This window comes from Schistocerca serialis, chromosome 4, assembly GCF_023864345.2.
Source record: "Schistocerca serialis cubense isolate TAMUIC-IGC-003099 chromosome 4, iqSchSeri2.2, whole genome shotgun sequence".
Lineage (NCBI taxonomy): Eukaryota > Metazoa > Arthropoda > Insecta > Orthoptera > Acrididae > Schistocerca > Schistocerca serialis.
The window spans coordinates 612,279,395-612,300,741 of NC_064641.1; the positions used below are offsets into that span (position 1 = coordinate 612,279,395).

A 21,347-nucleotide genomic window follows, 5' to 3' on the forward strand; every position below is an offset into this window, starting at 1 on the left:
TGACTCTGCCAAAAGCTTTTTCATAATCTACAAATCGTATGTGTACATCTTAAGTTAAATTCTTTCCTTTACTCTACCAACTGTTTTAGACTAAAAATACCATCAGCGCATGATCCTTCCCCTCCAAAACCTATTCGTTCTTTTAATGAAATTGTCTCAGAGGTAGGGCGCAGCCTATTATTTAATACATTATTTCGGATTTTTGTTTCACATAAATTTGTAGTCTTCCTACCTCTAAACTCCCGCAGTTCCGTGCTCACTCAGATGAACTATCATATTGTTTTACACATATTTCCAAATTGTTTTTCAATATAATTAAAATAACTTTTTTCCATACACAGTGCGACTTATGGCATTGCAATCAGTTCAGAGCTAAAATCATCTCGATATATGAGATATTGATTTATTACTAAGTTTGTAGTCGTGCATTTCAGAACGCAGTATATCATGGTAAATGTTTCGCCTTCTTAACTGCCTGTAACAGCGAAGCAACACGCAACGCTATAGGATTTCGCTGATACTGCAATTTTTTTTCTTAAAATTACAGTGTATCAATTCCAATTGCACTGAGACTTTTTGACGATTTTACTGGAACTAGCAATCTCCAGTGTCAAACACTCGCCTGAAGATGGCTGTAAGGTTGTCAGCCGAAATATCGTGGAAAGAAGTCGATGAGATCCGGCTGCAATCCCGAAATCTTGTGGAATATTACTGGAACTAGTTTTATGTTTTTTGTGCAACTTAACAGTGTTGTTCACATTTTAAATTCAGCTGAACTTTTTATAAGGTCATAAATTCTACTGCAGACATTACTGTAAGTAGAGAAGGCTTCCAACAATCATCATAATTCGTGCTGGTTAATGTAAACAATGAACTAATTATTCCCGATACTATGTTAAAAACAATGCCTTTATTTTAACACATTTAGCCAATATGCAAGTTCTATTTGTTGAGTTCATCTTGATCGCTCGGCCCCCTAGTTCTTAACATAACTGACTGGCGATGAGCTTGACAGTGGAAGCAAGACTTAAGAAAAATTAAGACACTTTCGTAGGATTTGTCGCTTTAGAAAAAACTGTTCGACAGAATAGAGGGGTGAAAGATGTTATAAATACTCATAAAATAGCTATCAGCTACAGGGAATGACGGTTGATGTGCAGTATGCACAAAAGCCAAGAGGGAACAATAATAATGGAAGATCATAGGGGAAGAGCTACAACCAAATAGGGCGTATTCCCACACTGTTCAACCCCTACGTCAATAAAAAGCAATGAATGAAGTAAAAGAATGGTTCACGAGCGAGACTGAAGTTCCATGTGGAAGGGTAGCAATGATAAGGTTCGTGATGACATTGCTACCCTCACTGGAAGTAAAGAAAAGTTACAGGATTTATTGACAAGAAAGAAGTCTAATGAACGCAGATACAGGCGGCCAAACCAAAGAAAGATGAAGGTAATGAGGCTTAGCAGAAGTAAGACTACTGGTAAACTTAACATCAATACTGGAACTACTCTCTGAAAGAAATCTAATTGTATCAGACATACTCCTTAATCTGAGGAAGAAATTTATGGTAAAGTAGGTGTGGAACACATAATGTATGGAACTGAAGCATAGTCTGTGCGAAAACCAGAAAATGGAGAGAGCATCGAAGCGTTAGCTCTGGTATAACAGAAGGACGCTGGATATTAAGGGTACTGATAGGCTAAAAAATGAGATGGTCCTCCGCAGAAACGGCGAAGAAAAGAATTTGGCGGAAACACTGACTACATGATGGGACGCGATGACAGTACAGTAAATGGCCTCTTTGGCAGTAGAGGGACTCGTACAGGATAAAACTCTAAAGGATAGATTGGAATATAGCCAACAAATAATCGAGGACGTAGAGCACATGTGCTGCTCTGAGATGAAGAGATTGTCACAGGGGAGGAAGTTGTGGGAGAGAGATAAAAAAAACGACCTCCTCCAAAAAAAAAAAGAAAAAATATGGGCACAGAGTGCAGCGAGCTAGCTGAGTGTGTGGTACTGACCGTATGAAGGCAGGCTGCTTGTTGCGGAACTCGGAGTTCCAGAACTGGAAGGGCGGTATGGTGGCGGAGTGCGGCTGTCCCAGCTCGGGCATCTCCAGCACCGAGGAGGGCCACTCGGACGGTGGCTGCGCCTGCTGCTGCACCAGGGCGTCGCCACCCACGCCGCCCCCGCTGGTCGCCTGGCCGCCCCCAGAGTGCACGGCCGTGCTCGTCGGCAGCGACTCTGCGCAAGCGACAAACACCGTCCGTCAGGCGTACCGCTCCCTTGTGCTCTGGCTGCTGCTTCCCGTCAACCAAGCACACTAGTTTCACATTCATTGCAGAAAAAGACACGAAAACAGAAGAAACACGGATCAAAACACAAAGTGTGAGTATTACGATGATACGATCGTTCGGGCGCACGAAGTCGACGTTGTTAGCACTCATACTAAAACTGATGACACGAGAGTGATTAAAATGACCACACAAACAAAACACACACACACACACACACACACACACACACACACACACACACACACACACACACACAAATTTTTTTTCTGTTCCGGAACAAAATATTTGCTTCATATAGAAACAGAGCTCAACGAAAAAGAGTTTGAGATGTTAAAGCAAATACCAGTGGACGGGTAATCAAAATGGTTCAAATGGCTCTGAGCACTATGGGACTTCACTTCTGAGGTCATCAGTCCCCTAGAACTTAGACCTACGTAAAACTAACTAACCTAAGAACATCACACACATCCATGCCCGAGGTAGGAGTCGAACCTGCGACCGGAGCGGTCGCGCGGTTCCAGACTCAAACGCCTAGAACCGCTCGGCCACACCAGCCGGCAATAGCACATCAAGAATTAGTTTTCTTCCGACTTTAGTCAAGAGAACATTATTTAGTTTTTATGGAACAGTGTCAACGCAGGACAAATAGGCTAAACCTGCATTCTACAATTGCTGAATCAGTGTTACCAAAGTTGAGTAATATATTTTACTATTCACTATACTGTGTCACTTTCAGTATATGTGTGCTGCCCTAGAACCCACGCATCCGTCCTATCAGGACGCCTGTATTAGTCTTTTTCACAGCGGCAGCGAGAATTGCATCAATGTGGATACCCCCAGCCCACAACAGATAGGACATCTGTTAATAATTTTCATGGTACTAGTGGGAGTAGTAGTGGGTAAAAGCTGCATGGGAAGACAGAGACTGGAACACGTTGAGGACGTATGTTGCAAGTGCTACTTTGAGATGAAGAGGTAAGTAGTGGATTGGAGATATGAACGAAGAGCTTGTTTCTCCACTAACACGGGACAGAGCCACCTACAGCTGATCTGGCCTTGGTCTTTATTTATGGTCATGACATAACATAAGCTTACCGGATATTGTACGAGGTTGAAGGGAAATGGTAATCTGTCAGGGATAAGTGGGATTCGGGGTACAAAAACTCGCCCGCCTGAGCGACTTCCGTCAGAATTCCCGCTTCTATGATGCTACGTTGGACAGAACTAACTTTAAACCTCTGTGAGTGAAGGGTTCCGGGGAGCGAGTTAATGCATGACGCTCTCGATCAGTGTTAAGTAGCGCCTCGCTTTCGGAAGGTATTTCTAAACACCGAGTTAAAGCCTGATGTTCTCAAGCTGCAGCAAGTCTCACCTCGTGATTTTAATTGATTCTTGAGGCCAGGTAGTCTTCAGTCTTTAACCTGTTCTAATGTATTGCTAAAGACTCAATTGTTTTCTAAATACTTTTATTCGCAGACAAAACGAAATTAGAATGTAATAAAGCAAACACCCAAATTACGAACAAAACAGAATAAATTAATTTTGTCCTAACAGAGAAGTCAAATATAAATAAACCCTATCGAAAGAAGCAAAGGAATTTAGTTAAGTTTTTAATACTCAAAGCGAAATTAGTAAATCCGTATATCTTAGCCAAGTAAATGTATTGGTAGTGTGTATTCATAAAAATAAGATTTTGGAGCTCAGTTCTGTCACTGATGTGAACCGCCGAAAATACATCTATCACTGAGTTAAAAAAAAACTAACAGTACGATCTATTAGTTCTTTGGTGTACTAACAAGTAAGACGTGATGATTTAACATCCAAACTATTAATTTGAGGAGACGTTTTTTATAAAGCTTTAGATTGCAGTATGTTTCTTTTTAGTGTTCCGATTCTGATAAAATAAAGCCCATAGTTGACCCAAGCTACGCTCATGTTACCTGTGAAAACCCCATGGAAAATTCATCCAGTAATTTTGGAAATTAGCGCGTTCTGACAGACAAACTAGCACAACGTTGCTGAAGTTTTATTAGTAGTACAGAAGAAGATAAACATACCCAGGCCTGAGCAGTTAGGTACGTTTACTGCGCGACCGCTACGGTCGCAGGTTCGAATCCTGCCTCGGGCATGGATGTGTGTGATGTCCTTAGGTTAGTTAGGTTTAAGTAGTTCTACGTTCTAGGGGACTGATGACCTTAGATGTTAAGTCCCATAGTGCTCAGAGCCATTTGAACCATTTTTTACGTTTACCGTCAGTCCTTTTGATAACACGCCCTTGCAGTGATTATCTCTTGCGCAAACATTTCCTGGAGACGTTTATCCGTTCAGATTACTGCAGTATCAGTATTCTAGAGCATGCTTCGACCGGGAAACTGTAATTTATCTTCCGCCTTGCACAGGAAGTGGAGCACTGCTAGTACAGGGCTTTCAGCCGGGTTCTTGGGAGTGTTACCGGAGGACGGAATTTCCTGCTTAGCTATTACGGGCGTAACTATCCTTCATGTCATGTTCCGCCCCGCTGCAAGTTCCCTGCTGGAGTAGGGTAAGTACCTTCCGCCTTCGAGCCAGACTTACTTCGCAAGGTTCACTGTAGGTCGGTCCTTGCTAAGGCTTCACCGTCCTTCATTCGTAACCAGTTTCACTGTAGGTCGGTCCTTGCTGAGGCTTCACCGTCCTTCATTCGTAACCAGTTTATGCGCAGAACTTAACTGATTACATCTTGCACTATGCGTGATGCGCTGCTGTCTTTTGCCTTCTTGTGCTGCTGGAAAAATATAGTGCTCCCAAAATCACATAGATAATTTAAAGGAACTCAAAAAGAAAAAGTTCTTTTTTATCTTCAAGATCTTTACCACAGATATAGTAACTTTCAAGTTGTGACAAAGCACACAGAATTTACAAAGGTTTTCGAATACCCATTCCTTTTACCTGCCTTTTATGTTTTTAAGCCGTTATAGTGCTACAACAGGATGTTATAGAAGAAACACAACAGCAACACGGAATACAGTTTCTCTAAATCTGGACGATAAAGAAATAGTATTTATGCAAGAGATAGACCCTCTAAAATAAAACAAACAAACGAAGACTACTATGAATTTTTAAAAAAAGTTAGGAATTAAGAATTCCTCAGAGCATAATACTCCGGAACAGTAGCGTAGGTTACACTGCTGGCCATTAAAATTGCTACACCAAGAAGAAATGCAGATGATAAACGGGTATTCATTGCACAAATATATTATACTAGAACTGACATGTGATTACATTTTCACGCAAGATTCTGAGAAATCAGTACCCAGAACCACCACCACTGGTCGTAATAACGGCCTTGATACGCCTTGGCATTGAGTCAAACAGAGCTTGGATGGCGTGTACAGGTACAGCTGTCCATGCAGCTTCAACACAATACCACAGTTCATTAAGATTAGTGACTAGCGTATTGTGACGAGCCAGTTGCTCGGCCACCATTGACCAGACGTTTCCAATTGGTGAGAGATCTCGAGAATGTGCTGGCCAGGGCAGCAGTCGAACATTTTCTGTATGCAGACAGGCCGCTACAGGACCTGCAACATGTGGTCGTGCATTATCCTGCTGAAAAGTAGGGTTTCGCAGGGATCGAATGAAGGGTAGAGCCACGGGTCGTAACACATCTGAAATGTAAAGTCCACTGTTCAAAGTGCCGTCAATGCGAACAAGAGGTGACCGAGACGTGTAACCAATAGCACCACATACCATCACGCCGCGTGATACGCCAGTATGGCGATGACGAATACATGATTCCAATGTGCGTTCACCGCGACGTCGCCAAACACGGATGCCACCATCATGATGCTGTAAACAGAACCTGGATTCATCCGGAAAAATGTCGTTTTGCCATTCGTGCACCCAGGTTCGTCGTTGAGTATACCATCGCAGGCGCTCCTGTCTGTGATGCAGCGTCGAGGGTAACCGCAGCCATGGTCTCCGAGCTGATAGTCCATGCTGCTGCAAACGTCGTCGAACTGTTGGTGCAGATGGTTGTTTTCTTGCAAACGTCCCCATCTGCTGACTCAGGGATGGAGACGTGGCTGCACGATCCGTTACAGCCATGCGGATAAGATACCTGTCATCTCGACTGCTAGTGATATGAGGCCGTTGGGATCCAGCACGGCGTTCCGTATTACCCTTCTGAACCCACCGATTCCATATTCTGCTAACAGTCATTGGATCTCGACCTAAGCGAGCAGCAATGTCGCGATACAATAAACCACAATCGTGATAGGCTACAATCCGACCTTTATCAAAGTGATGGTACGCATTTCTCCTCCTTACACGAGGCATCACAACAACGTTTCAGCAGGCAACGCCGGTCAACTGCTGTTTGTGTATGAGAAATCGGTTGGAAACTTTCCTCATGTCAGCACGTTGTAGGTGTCGCCACCGGCGTCAACCTTGTGTGAATGCTCTGAAAAGCTAATCATTTGCATATCACAGCATCTTCTTCCTGTCGCTTAAATTTCACGTCTGTAGCACGTTATCTTCATGGTGCAGCAATTTTAATGGCCAGTAGTGTATTATAGTTAACACTCCTAATTTTCAATTACTTAATTTAATTCGACGTTACCGAACATAATCATTTTTCAGCATCGTAGACACTGCAAAAGCCAGGTATGTACAATGCCAACAGTCATAATTAGGACCAAAAGACTATAATTACATGAAGAGATATTTGAATATATCTGTAGCCACTGAATAAAACTGCGTGGACTGATTCCCTATGCAGTTTTAATAAATGTTTTCCTTTTGGAATAAAATAAAACTAAAACGGGTGCGTTTCGACCAACTTTGCAGTGGTTGGATTCTGATGATGGTGTTCCCATATATATTGTCTTATTTCGGTTGTTAGTTGATTGTCGACGTCACATCCTGGGATGGCCGGCCAGTGTGGCCGTGCGGTTAAAGGCGCTTCAGTCTGGAACCGCGTGACCGCTACGGTCGCAGGTTCGAATCCTGCCTCGGGCATGGATGTGTGTGATGTCCTTAGGTTAGTTAGGTTTAATTAGTTCTAAGTTCTAGGCGACTGATGACCTCAGAAGTTAAGTCGCATAGTGCTCAGAGCCATTTGAACCATCCTGGGATGCCTTAAGGCGATTCAAGGAAAAGATTGCTATGGATGGGCAGCTGTGCGGTAGAGCCTACACCACTCTGGCAGGTGGTTGGCAGGCAATAGCGAATCTATAGCTTTGGCCAGGAGCAGTGTTTTCTCGCGACGAGACGTTGAAGCCGCAGGGCGGCTCTCATGTGGTCGTTTGTTTATAATGCGTACCATGTGGAGCTGTTGGCTGGCGAACACAGGCGGCCGAATGGACTGGGGCGCCGGCAGTCAAGCCGACCGTAACTTGTCCGCGCTGTCAGAGCGTTTAATTATGTGCATGTTGGATTGCCACACTGATGGGAAAAATTTGTTGGTAATTACAGCTCTTTCTATTTCTTCAATTTTCCTGTCCGACGCAACAGCACTGTCTCACTATACAGTTGTGGCCGGGCTCGGACCAATGCGACATCGGATGGTACTGGATATCGCCGCGTACGCGCACTCAGTAAACATGAATAGCTCTCTCAGAGAGAGCACTACTGACGAGATAACCCTTTTTAAATCGTCGCTGACTAACTACGCTTGCAAAGTGCTCTCCAGCAAACAATCAGAGGGCTGTGAAACGTCGGGTGGGGGACGTAGGGTTGCCTGGCAAGAACGCACCGGCACCACCGAGACGCTCTCTTTCCAGCCAACCCTCGACCTAACCATACGTACCTTCCAGCTTCTCTTTATTCGGGAGGCATGCTTCCTCCCCCGCCCCTTATCCCAGTCTTGCCTCTAGGGGCCGTCCACTAGCCAACCGCAGTTTTACGCCTGTATTTCTATAGGCTTGATTTACTAGAAAAAAAACATCATTCAGCTTTTTACATTTTTGTTCTTATTTAACCGAAATTCTTCGGCTGACTTGTTGTTCACACCCTGCCGTCCTCACACCATCGGCGAGTCCTGTAAAGGTATTTCAACAGTCTTTCTTATTTTTCGCTGCTGCATTCACGGCTACCAATCAAGCACACAAGTTTCTTGAAAATGAATAGATCGGCCTCAGTCGTGTTGGTGGTCAGCTATAGCTGATGTGATGCGTTGCCCCAGTCGTGCGTAGAGTTGTTTATGCTCCGACACCGAAGGTGCTGCGCCACGGAGGAATTAAACCAGTATTCCAGAAAAAATGGCTCTAAGCACTAGGCGACTTAACATCTGAGGTCATCAGTCCCCTAGACTTAGAACTACTTAAACCAAACTAACCTAAGAACATCACACATATCCATGCCCGAGGCAGGATTCGAACCTGCGACCGTAGCAGCAGCGCGGTTCCGGACTGAAGCGCCTAGAACCGCTCGGCCACAGCGGCCGGCCCAGTATTCCAGAGCGGTCACAAAACCCAAAATCTGTTGAGATGCTCTCCACACTACAGGTGTCTACGGACTTTGATGTCAGTGCTGCGAAGTTTACGTTGATGAAACCGGGAGACCGATTAGCACTCTCAAGACTAGAGGCGGTGTTACATGGCATTAGCGTGTTCTGTACTGGCGGTTAAGTATTTTTTTGTACGATGTGGTTAGCTATGATAAAGGTAATTGGTTTTAAAACAGCTGAGAGCTCGCTTATGACCACACAAAAAGTTCAAATGTGTGTGAAATCTTATGGGACTTAAGTGCTAAGGTCATCAGTCCCTAAGCTTACACACTACTTAACCTAAGTTATCCTAAGGACACACACACGCACCCATGCCCGAGGGAGGACTCGAACCTCCGCCGGGACCAGCCGCACAGTCCATGAGTGCAGCTCTTGAGACCGCTCGGCTAATCCCGCGCGGCTATGACCACACATTTCAGTGCAATTTTTCAAGAACGTACACAGGTAGAAGCAGGCGGAGGGTACCCATTACATGTAATGGATATTGTAGCAACTGTTCCCAGGAGAGCTATGTACAGGGCGTGCGAGGGGGAAGGGGGGATAGCAGATACACCTTAAAAAAAAAAAAAAAAAAAAAGGAAAGGTCTTAGCAGATAGAACTTCAATGTCTCCCCACCAGTGGATATTGAGTAGTTACAAATGTGTCCTGAGCTACTTGTTGTGAAACCTCAGAACTACTTCGTCATTCAATGCAAAATTAACATGAGCTCATCCCCCCCATTCCCCCTCCCTCGGGCTCCCTCCCCACTCATCCCTCACCCAGCTCAGATCCTGGCCATGATTTTTCACTGTTCGCTTTATAATTCAGTTTCTGAGCTGAATCGGAGTAACTGCTTCGACGGATGTAAAGACGCATTGATCGCAGTGAAATATATCTGGAGAAGTGAAATAAGTGGGGCTGTATTGAAAAACTTTGCTATAGCATTCGCACACTACGAGAAGCCGCATTACAGCCGCACACAACTCCGCGAGCAACAGCAGTAGGGTCTAGAGCGCAGCCTCGACTAATAAGTCGGCGTTACGTATTCTGGCTCCGTTCCGAATGGTATTCAGCACGTAGGGCTCCATACACAGCAGCTGACGCGAGGAGCGCCGCTCCGTCGGATATATGACTCGGCCGCCCGAACCCATTCCGCCGGGTCGTCTGCAGCCGGGCGAACACGCGCCGCGCCGCACCGCGCCTGCGCACTCCAGCGCGTCGCGAATATTCATCCCGAGCGGCAACGAAAATTTAATATATTACCAATTACTAGCGGGGGCTTCCGCCGGCAACTGAATTAGTTTGGAGCTGTAACTAAACTGCGTAACTGCCGCGCTTCGGACTGCAATTTCATTTATACGTCCGCTCCGCCCGCTTGTCGGCTCTGGCTCGGCACCGCCCCTCTAATCTACCCGCCAGTCGCTTCTGTGCGCCAGCGCACTTCAGCTGCGGAGATATACCGCGCTCCGGTTGCAAAGAGGGAAAGGGAACCGTCTCCAAAGCCGCCCGCGGAAAGCTTCCGCAATGTTTCATATGTACGGGGGTAACAACGCTAAAAGATCATCGATTACGAGAGAGCTACTGGAGTGCAATCGCTACAATGGACAATTACTGACAGATTGAACTGGACTTAAATGGTTTCTCCCAACGCTGTTCACTGTAGTACATCGACCATACAACTTCATCCATACTCTGCAAGCCAAATGGAGTAGATGACAGAGGGTACTTCTCATTGTGCATTACCACCTATTAGGCTGGGGTCACACGAGTGGAATGTTTCCGCAACGGAAGACGTACTCGTGCTGGAATACGGAGATCCGAATATCGATTCTTGTGCTCTGTCTTTAAAGAAACTGTTTTAGACAAGGTGTTTGACTGGTACGGGTACAGCAAAGGGGCGATCGGAGGACAATGAAACAAGCAAATAATCTTGATAAACATAGTTATCGAAACCAGTGGTTTCCCCGATAGGATGTATTACGACTGAATACGTGAACACATCGTAATTGTGCCCCCGAGTATCCAAACTGCAGATATGCAATTGTGGACAAACACATTCCAAAAAGTGTTCCACATGGTCATCGTTCATGTGAAGGCAGACTTCAGCACGATTCCTAATCGAACGTTGAAAAATCCCAAGTATGTTCGGAATGCATCATTCGTAACCATCTCGTAGTTCATCGACACTATCAACAGGACTGGAAAACACCAAGCTCTTGAATATTAGCACAAAAAAAATAAAAAAGTAAAAATACGATGGATGCCAGTGCCGACGGGGACTCCGAAGCCATGATATTGGCGAAACACGACTGATAACGCTTCTTATCGAAACGCTATTTACCATACTTAGGAATCCAGAATGACGATAAAATCAACTGAGGAGAGTTTATAATTTTGTAATTTACGCCTCATCTGCAGTGTTTCGAAGTAAACGCTGCCTTTGACGTTAATGCTGCTGTATAACACTGGCATGACTGCACTGGTGCGTACATCGTACTGGGGGATCACTGGTTTCCGGACTTAAATTTGATAGGATTATTGTTTTTTTTTTCATTTTACTCTACTCTCACTTTCTATTCATACAAATAACACTCAAACACCCAATATAAATGAAGCGATGCTACATACGTCTGTGTTGTTAGTTTCTCATTAAAACTTTTACTTTGAAGCAAACAATTAAAAATGAACTCTGTTACTGGATTTATGTGGGGTCTGTACTACGAAGTCTTTCTCATTCGATTTTGAGCAAACGATCCGGTAAAAACGATTGTTTCCCATCTTATAGCCCCAAATCGCAGCTTGATAAGGAACTGGTTTTAGTTTCGTTGCTGCTCATAATTATTATGTTATTTTGAAATTGAGTAGCCCACTGCACGTATTTCGGAGAGATTAGAGTTAAGAATGAAGTCGCTGGCCGTTTACGTTTGGTGCATTTCGGACTCAACATTGCTACGTGCGAAATATAGCTAACATATCGAAATTGTTTTTAATCTTCGAGGTACCAAGGGGTGGGGGGCGAAGGGTACTTTGTGCGCATATTTCGAAACTGTTGTAATCTAGGCAAGTACTATATATTTTACAAATTCGAAAAAAATGTATTTAATGAAGTATTCTACCAGATTCCATGAATGTTTTAAATTTTTCTGTTAAACTTAATAGATAAATTTAAGTCTCAGTAGTGTAAGTCACTTTTCACAGTGAATGTCATATTCAATACTTTCACGTTTATGACTCTATTTACACGCCTATACGCCTTTAAAAAGAATGTTGTGGGTAAAAGTCAACAATAATTAACGAAATTTGTATTTCTTATTTCTTTATGGTGGTCACAAAAAAAACCGGCCGCCCTCTTGATAGTTAGTGTTACTGAAAGTGCGTTGGTATTTCTAAGAGTGTGCTAAAAGATATTTTCAAGTTCTGGATCATTCTTGCACTTTAAAAAGTCTGTTGTTAATATAAGTCAACAACAATTAACTTTTTTAGGGTGGGCGTAAGAGAAAGAGCGTAATAGGCGTTGCGAGTCGTACTCGGTATATATAGCGTAGCGGGAGGTGAATTAACCGTAGTCTGAACTATTTTCTTGTCACAACAAAATTAACTTAGTTCTCTCAGATGCCATAATTAAGTAGGCCACCATATGTAGTTTGCTACGGTGTTGATAGGCAGTGAACTCACTCTCCCTCATTTAGCGTTACCGAAGAGGAATATTTTACGGAGGTAATGAAAATCACTTAACATAATCGATGCTGAACTTATCTGTTAAGATAACTGATGTTACATCATAAATATCAGTTATAATAAAAATTTGAATTAAAAATAGAAGAGATAAAGAATATAGCTTAATTGTAGAGGTTGCATACGTTGGTGCTGTCGTGCTGTTTGCTCGAACTATACCTAATAATAATCGATCGAGTGAGGTGAGTGCGGGGGGGGGGGGGGGCGAGATTAGGGATTCGGGACGTAAAGAAAACACGCAAACATTTTTTTACTGTGCGACGGCACTTGAGTAAGAAGGTGTTCCTTATGCGCGGAACGGTCTAAAAAACATTAAATCGCCTACAGTTCGGGTGAAATTTCAAGATTTTAGCTTCACTGTGCGTAGACTTTTAATTATACTCCTCTAGTCGGGTATCGTAAAGCATTCAAAATATGCCTAGGAATATTGGTCACGTTGTTGAGTCTCTATCCTTTACAAAAATAATGTGTGTGGATATTTCCACGCAGAAGCATGACGCGCAGAAATATGTTGATGATAACGCGGAAGCTGAAAGTTTTTCGTTAGCTAGTAACCAATCAAAAGTCATATAGTATTCGGGAGGATAATGCTATATTAAAATTTGGCGTCCGATATTTGTAGTAAAAGGGGGCAGCTGATTTTATTTTTAAATACTTGGGTAAACATAGTGCTTGCAAATTGCTGGAGGTTCAAAAACAACTTTCGTCAAATAAAAGCGGAATCCAGTACAACTACTGATGTTTACCTGCTCAAAGAACATTAAAAATGGTTCAAATGGCTCTGAGCACTATGGGACTTAACATCTATGGTCATCAGTCCCCTAGAACTTAGAACTACTTAAACCTAACGAACCGAAGGACATCACACACATCCATGCCCGAGGCAGGATTCGAACCTGCGACCGTAGCGGTCACGCGGTTCCAAACTGAAGCGCCTAGAACCGCACGGCCACATAGGCCGGCAAAGAACATTACCTAAGGCGAATCTGCCCCACGGTTTAATATTCTCAGTGTAGTGGATTTGTATACAAACAACGAATAAGTCGGCACTGCCTATAAGACAGGATTTGCTGTCCAGGAATGTAAATGTAAATCATTCTGACTTCTGTTTTCTTTTCAACAATGAAATTTTTATCTGTGCAATTGGCGAATGATAACAAAAAATATCAACCTAACTAGACTACTAGAAAACGCCGATGAATAAATCATTTATGTCGTTCAGTTAGAACTGTGGAGTATGAGGGATATCGATAGTAAATATCTCATTTTGTTCTGTTCACGGTACAACCGGATTATTCAAGTGAAACAAGTAAAAAAAGAGATTGAGAAGATACCAAATTGTCCATAAAGAATATGAGTTTATACTCACACGTTCGAATATAATTATGTGCAGTATGTGTTCCAATAAGAAGTTAGAATTTCGTTCACCATAAAGAGATCCAAATAGAATTCACGTTTCATCATTCTCACGCAGAAGGATATCACACAACGTCCTCGCGGCGACGAAGGTTATAGAACTACCAGATCCGGTTCGTTGCACCTACTTTGAAGGCAAGGAAGAAATATTAGGGCTTAACGTCTCGTCAGCGACGAGGTCATTAGAGACGGAGCACAAACTCGTCAAGATGGGAAGAATAACAGACGCACCTTTTCAAAGAATTCATTCTGGCATTCACCTTAAACGATTTCGAGACACCACGGAAAACCTAAATGTGCATGGGCGGACGGGGATGTGAACCGCCGTGTACCTTGCCTTACCACTGTGCCACCTAGTGTAGGCAGATTATAATCGCGTCTGTCCATCGCCATCTTCACCATCTGGGTGTAATTGCTGCAGTTCATTCCACTGACAACACATTGAAAAATTTTCGTAGTCTAGTGGTAAGCGTTGCTGTCTCTGGATCACGGGGTCCCGGGTTCGTTTCCCGGCCGGATTGTGGATTTTCTCTGCCCGGAGACTGGGTATTTGTGTTGTCACCATCACCATCATCATTCGTGACAATAGTTAGACTGGATTCTGTAAAAATTGGGGCTTTGTACGGGCGCTGATGTCCGCGCAGTTGAGCGCCCCACATACCAAACATTGTAAAATGGATATTAGGAGCCTGCCTCTTGATTTTTATCCCATGAGTTTTCCTTCTAAGCTATTATGTCGTATTAGGTGTCTCATTAAATTATTTTTCTTTCTCTGCATTATGTTAATCAGTGTCTATTTCTCCTTAATTTCTTTTATCATCCGTTCATTAGATTTTTTTTCAGTCCACGATGTTTTTATGTCTCTTCTTCATATCTACTTCATCCTTGATTCTAATTTTTTCTTTTATGATTTTCCAAGAGTACACGCTTCACAATTCCAAATAAATGTTCTGAAGATTTTTTTCTAAATTAAGGCGATTACTTGTTAAAAAAAATCGTTGTCATTTCTGAACGCTTGTTTAGTCAATGCAATCTATATGTGAACGTTCTTCTTATAATATTTATTATATTTTTATTGCCATTTGTTATCATATACTACCCACGAAGCTAATTTCATTTACTTGTATTAACGTTTTGTTTCCAGTCTGATGATACTGAAAATTATGCCACATTAATAATGAGAAAATAGAACTTCTTGGCAGATTAAAACTGTGTGCCGGACCGAGACTCGAAATAGGGACCTTTACCTTTCACGGGCAAGTGCAAGTGAGGACGGGGCGTGAGTCGTGCTTGGGTAGCTCAGATGGTAGAGCACTTTCCCGCGAAAGGCAAAGGTCCCGAGTTCGAGTCTCGGTCCAGCACACAGTTTTAATCTTCCAGGAAGTTTCATATTAGCGCACACTCCGCTGCAGAGTGAAAATCTCATTCTGGAATGAGAAAATATTCAGAGATGTGCTGCACATTTCGTTATGGATTCGTTCAGCAAACGCGAGAGTGCCATAGAGATTAACTCCTGTGGCAGACAATACAACAGATGCGTTTTTCACCACAGAATGTTAAATTCCGAGAGGATAATTCCTAGGCCATCGCAGGGGTTACCATAGAATTCTGAGAGAAGGAGAGCTACAATATGAAATAGAGCGTGCCCAATGTGGCTGCAAAGGGCTTCTACACTGAGGTGATGAAAGGCATGGGAAAGCTATTTGTACACATACAGGTGGCTCATGCGAAAAGTTTTCTGACTTGATTATGGCCGCACGACGTAAATTAACAGACTTTGGAGTAGCGGTTGAAGCTAGACGCATGTGGCATTCCATTTTAAAAACCGTTAGGGCATTCAGTATTCCGGGATCCACAGCGACAAGAGCGTGTCGAGAATACCAGATATCAGGTATTACCTCTCACTACGGACAACGCAGCGGCCGACGACCCTTACTTAAGGACCGAAAGCGGTGACGTTTCAGTAGAGATGTCAGTGCTAGCAGACAAGAAACACTGTGTGAAATAACCGCAGAAGTCAATGTGGGACGTACGACGAACGTATCCGTTAGGATGGTGTGGCGAAATTTGTCATTAATGGGCTGTAGCAGCAGACGACCGACACGAGTGCTTTTGGTAACAGCAAGGCATCGCCTGCAGCGTCTCTCCTGGACTCCTGACCGTATCGGTTGGACCCTAGATGACTGGAAAATCGTGGCCTGGTCAGATGAATTCCGATTTCAGGTGGTAAAAGCTGGTGGTAGGGTTCGAGTGTGGCGCAGTCTCCATAAAACCATGGACCGCAATTGTCAGCAAGGCACTGTGCAAGCTGGTAGTGGCTACATAATGGTGTGGGCAATGTTTACATGGAATGGTCTGGGTCCTATGGCCCAACTGACCCGATCATTGACTGGAAATGGTTATGTACTGGTAAGTGCAGAACATTTGCAGCCATTCATGGACTTCATGTTCCCAAACGACGATGAAATTTTTATGGATGAAAATGTGTCACGTGACTGGGCTAGTATTGTTCGTGGTTGATTTGAAGAGGATTCTGGGGAATTCGAGTGACTGATTTGGCTACCCAGTTCTCCCGATACGAATGCCATCGAACATCTATGAGACATAATCGAGAGGTCACGTGCACAAAATCCTGCACCGGCAACATTTCGCACTTATGGACGGCTATAGAGACAGAATGGCTCAGTTTTTCATGCAGGGGACCCCAATGACTTGTTGAGTCCATGCCACGTCGAGTTACTGCACTAACAAGGGGAGGCCGCCAATTGTGAAATTCAAATTCGATTCATACTGCGCATAATAAAAGCTCATGGCCAGAGGTGCAATGTGGCAAAGCACCAAGATGCACTTCTCAGCCGTTGTCGAGAAAACGGACAGTTAAAAGTAACCGTTGCGGTGAAATACTCTCTACGATTAATAACTTTCTACAGCGTCGTGGCGAAGCGGTAAGCGCTCGGGTTCGTAATCTGAAGGTCGCCGGATGGAATCTCGCCCCATGCAATTTTTTTTATTATTAGTTTTTTGTAATTCAAACATTAATGTATTGCTTATGCATGTTGGTGAAGGCGGATCGCTCTCCAATTGCACCGCCTCCATTTTTCCGTTTGTTTAACAGGGTGTACCAAAGCTCTCACGTCCGCACTGATTTTGGACGATGTTATAAGTTGCACTAGGGACCGCATCTACCTTCTTTCGAAGTTAGCAGGCAACTACGCTGTTATGCGGCCGCTCGTTTCGGCCCATTCAACATCTGTCCTTCAAGTGTAACGAGCAAGTAACGGAGTTTATATTTCATACCTGCCACAGCAAATTTGTGTTCGTGGGGTCTCTATTCTAATTCGAACGTTTGACTTACGCTATACGTATTCGTTTGGGAATATCGTTTCTACGTCTTCGTTAACGATACGTGGTTAACATTATGAAGACAATTAATAACATCTGTGAAATACAACTTTGCTTGCGGAAAACATAATGATGTTCGAAGTAGCCAGTTTTTCCACGACAAACGACTTTCAACAACTTATTATATGCATAATTGTTACAACTGATTCCCGGGAATTATATATATATATATATATATATATATATATATATATATATATATAAAATCAGTGCGGACGCGAGAGCTTTGGTACACCCTGTTAAACAAACGGAGAAATGGAGGCAGTACAATTGGAGAGCGATCCGCCTTCACCAGGATGCATAAGCAATTCATCAATAGTTTATATATATATATGAATAACAAAAATAATAAAAAAATTGCATGACGCGAGATTCGATCCGGTGACCTTCGGCTTAGGAACCCAAGCGCTTACCGCTGCGCCACGACGCTGTAGAAAGTTATTAATCGTAGAGAGTATTTCACCGCAACGGTTACTTTTAACTGTCGATTTTCTCGACAACGGGTGAGAAGTGCATCTTGGTGCTTTGCCACATTGCACCTCTGGCCATGATCTTTTATTATGCGCAGTATGAATCGAATCTGAATTTCACAATTGGCGGCCTCCCTTTGTAAGCCGGCAAAAGCAGATCCGACACGATTTTAGGCGGTATCCCTCGACTTTCGTCACCTCGTTGTACATCCACATCAGTATTTCGCAAGCCTGGGAAGAATGACTGCCGTTAAGCGATTTATGTCATGGCGTCCACGCTCTGCCAACCTCACCCCATGCAATTTTTTTTGTCTGGGATTACGTGAAAGATTCAGTGTTTACGCTGCCTCTACCAACAAACGTATCAGAGCTGTGAGCTCTCATCAACAGTGCTATCGAACAAATTGATGGATATACACCGCACCGAAGGTGGGAAGAACTTAAGTATCGTCTTGATACTTGCAGATTAAGGGGGGGGGGGGCACATATGGAGCAGCCATAATACGTAAAAAAAGTTTTTTTGAGTTTTTCTATGTGTGTGCAAAGCCCTGTGACAGTATATCAAATGGAAATGGAAATGAGTGTTTGACGTCATTGGCCGGGAGGCCCCTTGCGGGGCAGGTCCGGCCACCTTGGTGCTGGTCTTATTACATTCAACGCCACATTGGGCGACCTGCGCGCCGGATGGGCATGAAATGATGATGAAGACAACCCAACACCCAGTCCCTCAGCGGAGAAAATCTCCAACCCAGCCGGGAATCGAACCCGGGCCCGTTGGTCGGCAATCCATCACGCTGACCACTCAGCTAATGGGACGGACAGTATGTCAAATAATATAGCTACAGCAAATTTGTGAATCCATTCAATCATTTAGAATGACCGTGCACTTTCATGGCAGATTTTCTAAGCCTACTTACTAGTGGAGTTTCTTCGCATGTAATATACGACTTCCATAGCTAAACAGTGAATAATATTTCACATGTCAACTTAAAATTAGAAGACTTATCCTGTATTTATGTACCAGTTTTTCCGATGGAAAGTGATTTGTAAATTATAGAATTAGAAAGTTTCATTATTAAATTAAATAAGTAACAGAAATTTTATGTTTTCATTCGTTCAACTGTTTAATAGAGAGCACAGTTTTATCGACTGAGGACGTATTTCTTTCTGCTTTCAATTAAACGTTTTTAAGGATATCTGGAATCGCTTTAAATGGAAATGAATACTTTCTTCTGATAATAATTAGCACTGGAAATCGATTCAAAAATGTATCTCTATTACAGAACAACGACTGTGTAGTACTTATTTTAAAAGAAAAAATAACATGTTTATGCAATCATTAGATTAAGATTTAAAGGCACCAAATGATACGTCACTTGTGTGGAAGCTGTTCTCTAACCGGTCCTATTCTCTTGTACCACCATGGTCTCTAGTTACGAAAAACAGCACCTTAGCAAGTGAGTATACATCATATGGCCCAATCATGGGGATGGGGCCTTACCAGTTAAGAGGGAGAAGACGAAAAACCTCTTTACTAGGCATATCATGACAAGCTGAATCGCACGGCTTATATTATCGGAAAATGGAGGGCGTAAAACATTCCTTACGGGTATCTGGGCTGCTGTCGAAAGCAGTAAAGTAATATTGACTGGTAGAAGGGTAGCGCGAAAGCGGAAAATAATTTTATACGACTTAGGCGTGGAAAAGTGATACAGACCGGTAGCGGGCGGGCAGATTCGAAACCGGTTTTATAGGCTGGAACATTCGAGCGGCACGTATCAATGGATTTACGGCGGCGCTCGGTCCAATAAAAGTTGAACGGCGCCATCGGGGAGGCGCTTAGCACGGCACAGCTGCCCCGCCACTGCCGCCAACTGACGCCGCTTTTACGAGACCAGCGCGGCGGACATATTCATGTCTCCGGCGCCTCGCGCCGCGCCGAAACCGGGCAATCAAACGTATGACGAGCGTGAACGAAATATAATCTAATGCCAGCACCGGCGGCGGCGGCGCTTCGACGTTCAGTTTGATATACAGGGAGTACAAAAAATGTGGGCCCAAGCTCTTTATCATGCGATTCGGTAGTGACTTTTAAAACGAAATCACTCTTGTACCAAAACTTCTGGAAAGAGTGGCTGTATCTTCATATCAGAGAGACGTAATCCATCTGTTGTTGAAATATGTACGCTACAACTATCCGGCCTTTTGCTCGATTACTTATAGCACAAGATATTCGTTAGGAAAACTAAAGTACGCTCTTTGTATTTTAACGAAAAACGTCTGACATTATGCACGTTTCAGTAAGATGGTGTCGAATGTAAATGGTAAACATAGCCGGCCGGAGTGGCCGAGCGGTTCTAGGCGCTACAATGTGGAACCGCGCGACCACTACGGTCTCAGGTTCGAATCCTGTCTTGGGCATGGATGTGTGTGATGTCCTTAGGTTAGTTAGGTTTAAGTAGTTCTATGTTCTAGGGGACTTATGACCACAGCAGTTGAGTCCCATAGTCCTCAGAGCCATTTGAACCATTTTTTTGGTAAACATATTTTGTGTTCACTGATGTTCACGGCCCTGCATCGTTTTAGAAAGGACAACGTTTTTCACCTGGATTTTTATTCTCTCCTTTCCAGCAGGCCTCGGAAGGCCCAAATGTACCGCGTCATCAAATGGTTCAAATGGCTCTGAGCACTATGGGACTCAACTTCTGAAGTCATTAGTCCCCTAAAACTTAGAACTAGTTAAACCTAACTAACCTAACGACGTCACACACATCCATGCCCGAGGCAGGATTCGAACCTGCGACCGTAGCGGTCTCGCGGTTCCAGACTGCTGCGCCAGAACCGCACGGCCACTTCGGCCGGCACCGCGTCATCCTCAGATGATGTGCGTCACTGCATACGGATATGGAAGGTCATATGGTCAGCACACAGCTCTCTCCGCCGCTGTCGGCTATCGCGACCGGGGCCGCTACTTTTGAATCAAGTAGCTCCTTCAGTGGTCTCACAGTCTGGATGCATCCCGCTTTCAAACAGCGCTCGGCAGACCCAAACGGTTACCTATCCATGTGGTAGCCCAGCCCAACAGCGCTTAACTTCGGTGATCTGGTAGGAACCATTGTTACCACAGCGGCAAGGCCATTCGCTGGACTGTTATTAAACTGTACTTATGCACCACGATCGCGATTTCGGTCTATTATGCCATTATCAAGCTATAGTGCACTACTAAGTACGTCAGTGCATATCGTTCCTTTGAAGAGGAAACTGTCTTCGTTTCGACATATTACATGTGTAAAAGAGCGAAACACTTCATCTAACGATTACTGTCGAAGATATGTCATCTATGTACATAATTTCCACTGTACACCAACAGGTGGAAAACGTTGTGCTTCGCAGTAGTTCATGTAAGCTGTTTTACTAAAAGGCTAAAATGGTCACCAAATCCCAGATGCAGGTTGCCTATCTAACGGCTTCCAGTGGCAACAAAAATTTGTTTTCCAGTGTTTCATAATATTACTGACCAAATTAAAAAATTTAAAATCCTGTCATAATCTACT

General features: G+C 43.7%; 1 protein-coding gene across 1 annotated transcript in view; it reads right to left on the reverse strand.

Annotated features, from left to right (window-relative positions):
* LOC126475424 (teneurin-a) overlaps positions 1-21,347 on the reverse strand; it is a 353,360-nt gene that overhangs the window by 212,882 nt on the left and 119,131 nt on the right. Inside the window, exon 3 of the mRNA XM_050103269.1 lies at positions 2,028-2,250. Coding sequence (XP_049959226.1) covers positions 2,028-2,250 — 223 coding nt within the window. The remainder of the gene's footprint in view (positions 1-2,027; positions 2,251-21,347) is intronic.